Source organism: Trachymyrmex septentrionalis, unplaced genomic scaffold (assembly GCF_001594115.1).
Source record: "Trachymyrmex septentrionalis isolate Tsep2-gDNA-1 unplaced genomic scaffold, Tsep1.0 scaffold79, whole genome shotgun sequence".
In the NCBI taxonomy this organism is placed as follows: Eukaryota; Metazoa; Arthropoda; class Insecta; order Hymenoptera; family Formicidae; genus Trachymyrmex; species Trachymyrmex septentrionalis.
In genome coordinates, this window is record NW_017305977.1 from 526,027 (window position 1) to 537,793 (window position 11,767).

Genomic DNA, 11,767 nt, shown 5'->3' on the forward strand with positions numbered 1-11,767 from the left:
CACGATGGGGATATAATTAATAAAAAATGCATTTTTAAATTAAAAAAAAAAGAAGAAAGATAAAACAAATTAATAATTGAGGGTTGGATGGAATAATGGCCTAATTACAGAATCTTGATTTTAATAAAAATTAAAATATACTATTTGCTACTTTTTTATTATACAATACACAAATGAGTACAGTATCAAATAAATTTATGCAAAGTTTTTAAGAAGTGTTACACTACTTTTCTATTACGATCAATATTATGTAAAAGAACTAATCTCCGGAAAAAGAGTCTAAGTAAAATTGTGCCTTTATTCCGCCCACCTCCTAAAGTATTTACTTTCTTATTATTTTGTCTCAGTGCCAATGTAAAGCGTTCCTTTCCGATATGCACTTTTCCACAAAGTATGCGCGCCTTCAACATTATTAATTTATCGATCTTTCCTAGGTAAATCAGGGCACCTATTATGGAACAAATGGATTCCGATCTCCGATCGGAATTATTCAATTATTCCCTAAATTTTTATCGTGTCTTCTATGAAAAATGGAAAAATTTTAATTGGAATTCATTCCGACATACATGTTCCATAGTGATAGATATTTTATAAGGCCGATAAGTTAGGGCTGTTGCTACATGAGGTAAGGCTAAGCAAAATCAGTGGAGTATTTAAAATAAAAAACAAAATTTAAACTTTTCAGGAGCATATAACCAACCTTCGTTGTTTAGAAGTCATATATTATAAAAAACTAGTACAATTTGTATACGTTTCGGTCAATATTTGACCATCTTCAGTACATTTCTAATAACATTATATTAAACCGAAATCAATCGATAGTAATCCTAATCTAAAACGCAAAACATTTTCGTTTAATCTTATATTTTAAATAGAAATATCGCATCTTTTTGAAAAAAGGCGTGTGAAGATAAATTTAATAATCACACAACAGTTCGCAACATTTAATATGGTGACATACATTTTAAATAGAAATATCGCATTTTCTTTGAAAAAAGGCGTGTAAAGATAAATTTAGTATTTATACAACGGTTCGCAACATTTAATATGGTAACGTACAAATCTTTATTATTAATTATTAAATGAATTTTCATATTGGTATGACAACTATTAATTTAATGTCAAGAGGTACAATTTTCTTCTTGATCTGACTCCGACTTTTTTCTATATGAGTACAAGACCAATATAAGTCTTTTTTAAGTTTTATTGGAACTCTCTACGTGTATTCAATACCGTGATCAGACCCACAGGAGACACGCAAGTGGTCAGTTCTATGTGTGAATTAAATATGACAATTAGAAACCTGATTAATTTTTCCAGAATTTAAAAAATTTTTTGTGTTAGAGATATTATTGATTGTATTATTTAATATGTTAATAATAAATTATTTGTTTTAATGAATAACTTATTACAACCGAAAGAAAAATGAATAAAAAAAGGAGAAAGGAAGCAAAGAAATTAGATAATAATTTTCAAAAACTTACACGTATCTCACTGTACACATCTCACTGTTATTGCACACTTACATGTTATTAATAATAACGTACTTTTCTTTGTATGTCGAGAGTCCGAAATTCGGTCTATTTATACTTTTCACCTAGAGAGAGGACGAGAGGGGAGAAGGGGGTTTTGACGAGAGAATTGAGTAAGAAGGGATAGAGATATTATTTGAGGAGAGGGAGGTATACGTCAGGGAAACGATCGGTATCACTTTGCTTATTTAAGGTATCTGTATGCATTTTTATGTAGATCATTTCTGAAATGCTTCTTTTAAAAAAAGACTGTTCTAAATTTAAAATTTCAGTGTTATTCCAATCCATAACATGTCCATCACTTATTTGATGATTTGAAATTACAGACAGCGATTCAACCGGTTTTTTGATATCGTTAATATGTTCTTTTAAGCGTGTTTTTAATTTTCGTTTCGTTTGGCCCACATATGTATTATTACATTCTTTACAGTCTATTTTGTATACTACACCCGATTGATCATCTTTACTTATTTTGTCCTTGCCTAGAGTAATAAATTTATTAAGACTATTTAATGGTTTGTACACCGGTTGGAGGTTGTATTTTTTCAATATTCCTTTGAATTTATTTGAAGTCTTTTTTAAAAATGGTATAATAAAATAATTTGTCTTTTTTGTTAATTCACCATCAAAGTTCTGATCCATGTTATTTATTATTTCGAAATTATATTTGCTGGAAAGTATAATAATTCTATCTTGGATGACCTTAAATAACATTTGTAAGGGATAACCGTTGTTTAGGAGGGAGCTAATTAAGGATTCCATGTTTTTTTGTTGGAATTTGGGATGTGAAAGAAATAAAACCTTGTCCACCAAACTCGTCACCATACCTCTCTTTTGTGAAAGCGGGTGGTTTGAAAAGAAATTGAGGTATCTACCCGAATTAGTTGGTTTTTTATACAAATCACAAATGATGTAACCATCCTCGTATATTAATTTTAAGTCTAAAAAATTGATACTACACTCATCACCATGATCGACCGTGAATTTAATGCGTTCATGATATGCATTAAAAGAATCTAATATATCGTTAATTTTATTTTTTGAAGCTGCAAGTACAATGTCATCTACATATCTATAATAAACCGGTATGTGTGTAATTAAATTTTGAAAAACATTTTTTTCCAAATCCTGAATCACTAAGTCAGCCAAGATAGGTGATAACGGAGATCCCATGGGCAACCCAAAAATCTGCTCATAATACTTATCATTGAACATAAAAAAAGTGGATTTTAAAATAATTGTGATCGCGTTTTTTTAAAAAGATGCGATATTTCTATTTAAAATATAAGATTAAACGAAAATGTTTTGCGTTTTAGATTAAGATTACTATCGATTGATTTCGGTTTAATATAATGTTATTAGAAATGTACTGAAGATGGTCAAATATTGACCGAAACGTATACAAATTGTACTAGTTTTTTATAATATATGACTTCTAAACAACGAAGGTTGGTTATATGCTCCTGAAAAGTTTAAATTTTCTTAATGGTAGCCACTAAAATATTGAAATTTTAAATTACACAAGCAGTATGTTGTGTTTAAATTTGCCTTTTTTCAAATTCATTAGATGTAACTTTGGTTTTAGGGCATGTTTCCTTTTGAAACAGTGTATCAAACTTATGAATATGAATATTAAAATTAGAATTAGGATCCTTTTTTTGAAAAAGTGTGTAAACGAACATTTAGTTCCGATTCACCTAAAAAAATATTTGAACTACAAAACTGACATTATGTATAGAAGTGCAAATAATATGAACACATTAAAGAAGTTAAAGCTCAATTTTGTTCAAAAAATATTAAAGTTTGAATTAAATGATTCATATAGACAATTATCGACTTTACAGGATGAATTATATAGGAACTATAAGCATATTAATTCAGTTTTTCCGATGGACATTTGCGACTCCTTTTTTTGCTATCAAGAGAAAAGATTTTCTAGGAATTGGTATTTGGAAAATGTTAGAATTATGAAAAAGATAGAGAGGTTGAGTTGTATTACTACATATAATAATTGCAAACATATAAAAAATATTGAGTACACTCTCACCATGTCAGAACCAAATATTGAAGGTGCTGATTTTAGACCTTCATCTATTAGGAATTTATCTATTAAAAAAAGTAGCATAAAGGTTTCCACAGATAAAGTTATTAGAAGTTCCTCTAAAAAAGTTGGTTCTGTCGAGATTGGAGGTGACGGATCGATGGGCAAAGGAATAGTAAGGGCATCCTCGGATCTAGTTTCTAATAATAATGATAGTGTTAGCATATCTGACTCGGTTAAAGTACATCACATAAAAGTTCCTCCGGATAAGTTTACCCATTGTCCTAATTACAAAATCGACAATGTTAACGATGATTGGCTCATAAATCTCACTGACATCGACATTCCGAACCACGCTAAATACATCTTACAGCTAGGACCACGCTTTAATTTACCGGACCTTGTTGCCAATAATAAAAAAATGACTGTTGAATTTATAAAACACATTGAATATAACATTAAAAAACTTGACGAAAAAACAAAAAATTTAATTAGGAAGGACACAATAACGGTTCTAAACTGTATAGACTATAATATTTCCAATAATAAGTTCGACAATATTATTAAACAAGGGATAAGAGAACTTAAGAAGTTTTTGAAGAATAATAAATGTTTGTTGGTGACTAAGGCGGACAAGGGTAATTCCACTGTTATTATATCTTATGAAGAATATGTATCGAAAATGAATGCCATTCTATCTGATAGTAATACTTATCGAGAAATAAAAAAAGACCCGACTAATAAAATGACTACCTTAACACGTTCTTTATTAATGAGTTGGAAATCGAAAGGATTTATAAATCAGGATGTCTATAAAAAATTGTATGTTTCGGATGGAATTTTGCCAAGATCTTATGGGCTACCAAAAATTCATAAACCAGATTGTCCACTACGAATAATTGTAAGTTGTATAAATAGCCCCTTTCACAATCTAGCAATTTTTTTAAAGGACATTATCAATAAAAGCTTAAATTTAAAAGATAAATTTGGACACATAAAGAATAGCTTAGAATTGGTCGGAAAAATTAATGGATTACCGATACCAGAAGATTACAAAATTGTTTCCTTCGATATTTCATCCATGTATTCGAACATTCCCCTTGAGTTGGCCTTGGAAAGCGTGCTAAGTAGGTGGAAAGAGATAGAAAACAACACGTCTATGCCTCTTCCGGAATTTGAGAACGCGATTACAATTATTTTAAAATCCACTTTTTTTATGTTCAATGATAAGTATTATGAGCAGATTTTTGGGTTGCCCATGGGATCTCCATTATCACCTATCTTGGCTGACTTAGTGATTCAGGATTTAGAAAAAAATGTTTTTCAAAATTTAATTACACACATACCGGTTTATTATAGATATGTAGATGACATTGTACTTGCAGCTTCAAAAAATAAAATTAATGATATATTAGATTCTTTTAATGCATATCATGAACGCATTAAATTTACGGTCGATCATGGTGATGAGTGTAGTATCAATTTTTTAGACTTAAAATTAATATACGAGGATGGTTACATCATTTGTGATTTGTATAAAAAACCAACTAATTCGGGTAGATACCTCAATTTCTTTTCAAACCACCCGCTTTCACAAAAGAGAGGTATGGTGACGAGTTTGGTGGACAAGGTTTTATTTCTTTCGCATCCCAAATTCCAACAAAAAAACATGGAATCCTTAATTAGCTCCCTCCTAAACAACGGTTATCCCTTACAAATGTTATTTAAGATTATCCAAGACAGAATTATTATACTTTCCAACAAATATAATTTCGAAATAATAAATAACATGGATCAGAACTTCGATGGTGAATTAACAAAAAAGACAAATTATTTTATTATACCATTTTTAAAAAAGACTTCAAATAAATTCAAAGGAATTTTGAAAAAATACAACCTCCAACCGGTGTACAAACCATTAAATAGTCTTAATAAATTTATTACTTTAGGCAAGGACAAAATAAGTAAAGATGATCAATCGGGTGTAGTATACAAAATAGACTGTAAAGAATGTAATAATACATATGTGGGCCAAACGAAACGAAAATTAAAAACACGCTTAAAAGAACATATTAACGATATCAAAAAACCGGTTGAATCGCTGTCTGTAATTTCAAATCATCAAATAAGTGATGGACATGTTATGGATTGGAATAACACTGAAATTTTAAATTTAGAACAGTCTTTTTTTAAAAGAAGCATTTCAGAAATGATCTACATAAAAATGCATACAGATACCTTAAATAAGCAAAGTGATACCGATCGTTTCCCTGACGTATACCTCCCTCTCCTCAAATAATATCTCTATCCCTTCTTACTCAATTCTCTCGTCAAAACCCCCTTCTCCCCTCTCGTCCTCTCTCTAGGTGAAAAGTATAAATAGACCGAATTTCGGACTCTCGACATACAAAGAAAAGTACGTTATTATTAATAACATGTAAGTGTGCAATAACAGTGAGATGTGTACAGTGAGATACGTGTAAGTTTTTGAAAATTATTATCTAATTTCTTTGCTTCCTTTCTCCTTTTTTTATTCATTTTTCTTTCGGTTGTAATAAGTTATTCATTAAAACAAATAATTTATTATTAACATATTAAATAATACAATCAATAATATCTCTAACACAAAAAATTTTTTAAATTCTGGAAAAATTAATCAGGTTTCTAATTGTCATATTTAATTCACACATAGAACTGACCACTTGCGTGTCTCCTGTGGGTCTGATCACGGTATTGAATACACGTAGAGAGTTCCAATAAAACTTAAAAAAGACTTATATTGGTCTTGTACTCATATAGAAAAAAGTCGGAGTCAGATCAAGAAGAAAATTGTACCTCTTGACATTAAATTAATAGTTGTCATACCAATATGAAAATTCATTTAATAATTAATAATAAAGATTTGTACGTTACCATATTAAATGTTGCGAACCGTTGTATAAATACTAAATTTATCTTTACACGCCTTTTTTCAAAGAAAATGCGATATTTCTATTTAAAATGTATGTCACCATATTAAATGTTGCGAACTGTTGTGTGATTATTAAATTTATCTTCACACGCCTTTTTTCAAAAAGATGCGATATTTCTATTTAAAATATAAGATTAAACGAAAATGTTTTGCGTTTTAGATTAGGATTACTATCGATTGATTTCGGTTTAATATAATGTTATTAGAAATGTACTGAAGATGGTCAAATATTGACCGAAACGTATACAAATTGTACTAGTTTTTTATAATATATGACTTCTAAACAACGAAGGTTGGTTATATGCTCCTGAAAAGTTTAAATTTTCTTAATGGTAGCCACTAAAATATTGAAATTTAAAAAAACAAAATATTATCAATCTTTCGAATACATAATTCAAAATACTTCCAAATTTTTTACATGAAATATAAAATACTTTTTCAATCTTTTAGTTATGATACAATAATATATTACAATATAATTTTGATAATATATTATAATATAATTTTGAGGCTTTTGAGGCTGTTTAAAAATGAGTTAAAAGAGAAGAGCTACGAGAAATATAACGTATAGAAAAATTGGTAGATAAGTAAAGATGTCTTATTTAATTATTATGAACTTTAATAAAACATGCCGGCTAATAGACGTTTCAATCACGATCGGATTATTATCAATGTTTACAAAATTTGTCAGAACCGTAAAAATATAACATATGGTCGATTGATGAAGAATAAAAATATATTTCGCTGATTGTTTAATTTTCATACGTACTTTGCATTGCGATCGAAGCGTCGCTGAATATTCAATTCGTGAGCGTTCCGGGGTACGCAAATATCATCCAACAACATATCAGTAAGATTGATGATCTCGTGTCGACGTACCGCCAAGTTTGTCACTTTGCAGCTAACGCCAAGTACTGACAGGAATAGCGAGAATTTCTCGATGAATGTCTTAAGATCTTCGCTTATAAAACAGTCGACTAAACCGCAAAATGTGAATGAATGAAGTAAAAAATTCATGGCAATGGAATAAATGGTATACGCCCAATATTTGATGGCTGTCAAGTTAATAGGTCGCCAGTATCCGGCGCATGTCAATAGTGCGAATGACAGCGGAAGAGTGTGCATTGTTCTTGGTTGAAATTTTAAAGGTAGGTCTCGAAGATCTTAGGCGATGTCTCGATAAAAAATATTTCTTGCGAGACAACGTTCTGGAGATGCTATATTATATTGCAGGTTTCATTTTCTCTGTGTCTGCGTATCGCTTTCTTTATTTTCTCTCTCATCTAGGAATTACTTTGACTTCCGCCGTAGATAATTCATGCATAAATAAGTTTTGTTAATTATTTCATGAAGCATAACATGCAATTCTACAAAGTCATACTATCCGTACGCTATTAGATACATACCACAGTTATTACGATAAGTTCTGCCTTATTTAAAAATGAACGTTGGTATAAATTTTGCTACGTTCGCTACCTCTGTCATCGTTACAATCGATATATGTAAGTCTTAGACTCTCAGCGCTTTTACATAATATTTCTTTATAATCTGCATAATTTAATTACTTCTCAAACTTTCAGTCACTTTTGCATTTTTAATAAATTTAAATTTCCAAGAATTAAAAGAATATCTCGAAAATCGCAGTAATGTGACAATCGTCAATTGAATTATGAGTAATTATTGCATATAAAAAAAAAGTGAAGACTACAGAATAATATAACGGCGATCTTTCAGTTATTATGGCAAATAAAGTAAGTTGTGCTCGATTGTCTACTAATATATAATGAATGCAGCAAGATAAAGTACACAGAGAAAAAGGCTTTTTTGAATTCAGTATTCCTATTTCTTTAACTAAAATTTGTTTTATTAAAACAAACATGCTTGTATGAAACATTATTTGTGTAAGTAAAAATTCTGTTGTTTCATTCAAAAAACTTCTATTTATTTTAATCCAAATAATGACAATTTTAATTCTTTGTCAAAAATTGTTACTCCTCAAAAAAAAAACTATTGTACCAAATTAAAAATTAAAACTCAAATGATACAGTCTTAATTAACCAAGATATACGAGTATACTAAAAGTAAAACCTAAGTGGTACTATCTTTGTTACTTAACCTAATAATATCTTATTTGTATAAAAGATTTAATATTGTAACAACTAGCACTAAGTTAAATTTCATATTTTCGTACAAAAGATTACCTTTTTAAAAAAGGTAAAAAAAGCTCTAAGAATATATATGCTTCTTGAATAGAGCTTAAGTGAGTAGAACTTACGTTACATATCTTTTTATTATTCTAACTCAAGTAGTAGTAGTTTTAATTCTTCAAAAATATTTTTATTGCAGGTCTTCTTATTACAATGCAAGTAATGGCAGCTTTAATTCTCTTGTAACTACTTAACTTTTATGCGCGGACGTAACTTATCGGAAATTTTGGTGCGAAGTGCAATAATTAGTTTAGGCTGGAAAGGTGAGATGCAATCAAACAAATGCGAAATAATGTATGTGCGGATGTAATAAGACAATGTGATTTATTTGAAAAATATTGTATTGTATAAACCCAGTCAATGTAGCATTGGACCCCAACAATTTTCAAAGAATTCGCGATTTTTGAATATGTTGTTCGGGCCCCTAATGAAAAATCCAAATTTGAGACCTCGAGACAGGAACCAATATGCCATTATCTTGAAAAAAGGTGATAAAAATATGTTTTTTTTTTTAGATAACTTCTTTCTCATCATGCCTATAGTCAAAACAGGTCTTATTAAAGTTGTAGAGGAGAAAATTTTCAAAAAAAAGAAAGAAAATTTTCAATTTTTTTTTAAATTTCATAGATTGTTTTATTACATCTGAATATTTATGTATTTCATCTTTAATATAATTTGCATTTTTTTTATGGTCCGGACATTGACAAGTATCTAATTTTTCTGTACTGTCAATATCAATATCATCAATATCGTTGAATTTCTCCAATATTTCATACATCGATGTTTGATATTTGGTATTTTCATATATTCATTTCAATATACTCTTTCTCGTTGTGTTCTTCATTCTCGTTAAAAATCTTTAACACATTGTTGCACGTTTGTCCAATCCAGATGACGCAGATAATCGAGCATTTTAATTCCATTTTTCTGCAACCGCAAGCCGCACTGCATCCGGTCTTGCATTTATACGATATTAAATTAATAAATAATAATAAGGCTCAGTAAGTATAAAAAGTAAGTATATGTAAAAGAAGGGCAAAGAGCCAGTAATGTAATAATAAATGTTAATAAAATTTAATCATAAATTAAAAAACGACAAAATAAACGTTTCGACTCCGCTCGAGTTATTTTCAATGTTGCGGTAATATTAAAACATCGCTATAAAAATATCTATGGTATTACATTCTTTATATCGTATAACTTTGCGAGTCAATTATATCAAAATTCAAAGTAATCAGAAAAACATTCTAGAAACGTGACTGTGAACAAAACGTTAATACTTGATACAAGCGAATTAATAATATGTACTCGTATATATAATATAATCATGTACTTTGTCAATATCGGTAAAAATGTTGAGAGTTCATTAATAAAAAAGAGAGAAAACGCAAGTAGATGGTAATCCATATCGCACAATGGTTTTTTCAAAAATTTTTTAAGCAAATTTGCAAAAGTAGCGAACATCTGACTTCCACAATATCGAATAACGCAATGTCGAAAAGGAAAACACTAATCGAGAATGGAAAACGGAAAAAAAGGGAGGATGAAGGAAAGAAAATATTAGGAAGAAAAAAGAGAATGTATAATACCAATATTTGCCAGAATACGCTTCGGGCAAAGACTCATTTTGTCTGTTTATTCTATGTTTCTGTTTTTTAATGTGTACCATTTCAGATATTAATCTTTTATTATTTAAAGGTTCTATACCTAATATGTCCACTTCCAATTTAAAATTGTGATTCTCCTTCATACGGTGGTTAGAGATTACCGATGGAAATTTTGAACTTGTATTAATATCTGAAACATGTTCATGTAGTCTAGTCTTTAACTGTCTTTTAGTCTGGCCCTCGTAACTAACATCACAACTTTCACAGGATATCCTGTAAACCACATTTTGATTATGTACATGTTCTAGCCTATCCTTTCCTTTCTTTATAAAATTTTTTAATGTGTTAGGGATGGTTAAGGCCAAATTCTACACCAGTTGCTATATAGCAACTGGTTGTTCGGAAAGTAATTTCGTTTTTTCTTATGAAAATGAAAGACGATTTTCCTACCTAGGCATTTCAAATGATTATGAACGGTCGAATTCGATAAATTTAATCTCTCAGCGATCTCACAAGTTGTTATTCGTCGGTTTGCATCAATTAATGCCTTTATTGTGTCTTCATCAGCTTCAACTGGCCTTCCAGAACGTGGTGCATCTTCAATATCAAAATTGCCGGATCGAAATTTTGCAAACCAGTTTTGGCACTGGCGTTTTCTGTCAATACATCTTCTCCATACACATCGGATAATTTTTTTCTTGCTAAATAGCATTTTTACCTTTTTGATAGTAAAAAAGTAAAATATGCCGAAAATGCTGCTTTTCACTTTCCATATTTGATAGGGCACCAACCAAAAACTACTGCGTAGAATCAATCGAATTTTTTTCACAAACAAGTGTTGCTATATCAAAATATATAATGATTATGCGGCTTAAGTGTGAAATTGGCTGTGAAAAAATACAATAAGTCCTCTGTTGGGAAAAAACGAAATTACTTTCCGAACAACCTAATATATTTGACTATCTAATAATAGTTTAATAATAAAGGGAAATTAATAACTAATATGAATAAAATGCATTTTTCTAATGCATTCCACCTGATTCAACTAGTCCCGGAACCGGGGTAAGATGACTAATGATGTATGGAGTAATTTGACTAAATTATTAAATGAAGATTAATGTATATTTAAGATACATCTATGGCTACATATTAACAAAACTTTTATAAAAATATATTTTAAACACAAACATATTTATTATAAAATAAGGAATGTATAACTTTGTATTTTGTCATTAGGTAAATAACACTTTATTTAATTCAAATCGTTATCCAAATTACAATTATAATAAACATAATACAATAAGTTATTCTTTAAGCGTTTAAAGTGTACTTACATATTCACAAAATTATCCTTATAATTATTCTTAATGTTTTCACATTATTATTAAATATATATATATATATATTAT

General features: G+C 29.4%; 1 protein-coding gene across 1 annotated transcript in view; it reads right to left on the minus strand.

The window, feature by feature from the left end:
* LOC108754274 (odorant receptor Or1-like) overlaps positions 1 to 7,669 on the minus strand; it is a 9,977-nt gene extending 2,308 nt beyond the window's left edge. Inside the window, exon 1 of the mRNA XM_018496472.1 lies at positions 7,314 to 7,669. Coding sequence (XP_018351974.1) covers positions 7,314 to 7,669 — 356 coding nt within the window. The remainder of the gene's footprint in view (positions 1 to 7,313) is intronic.
* Positions 7,670 to 11,767: the final 4,098 nt, after the last annotated feature.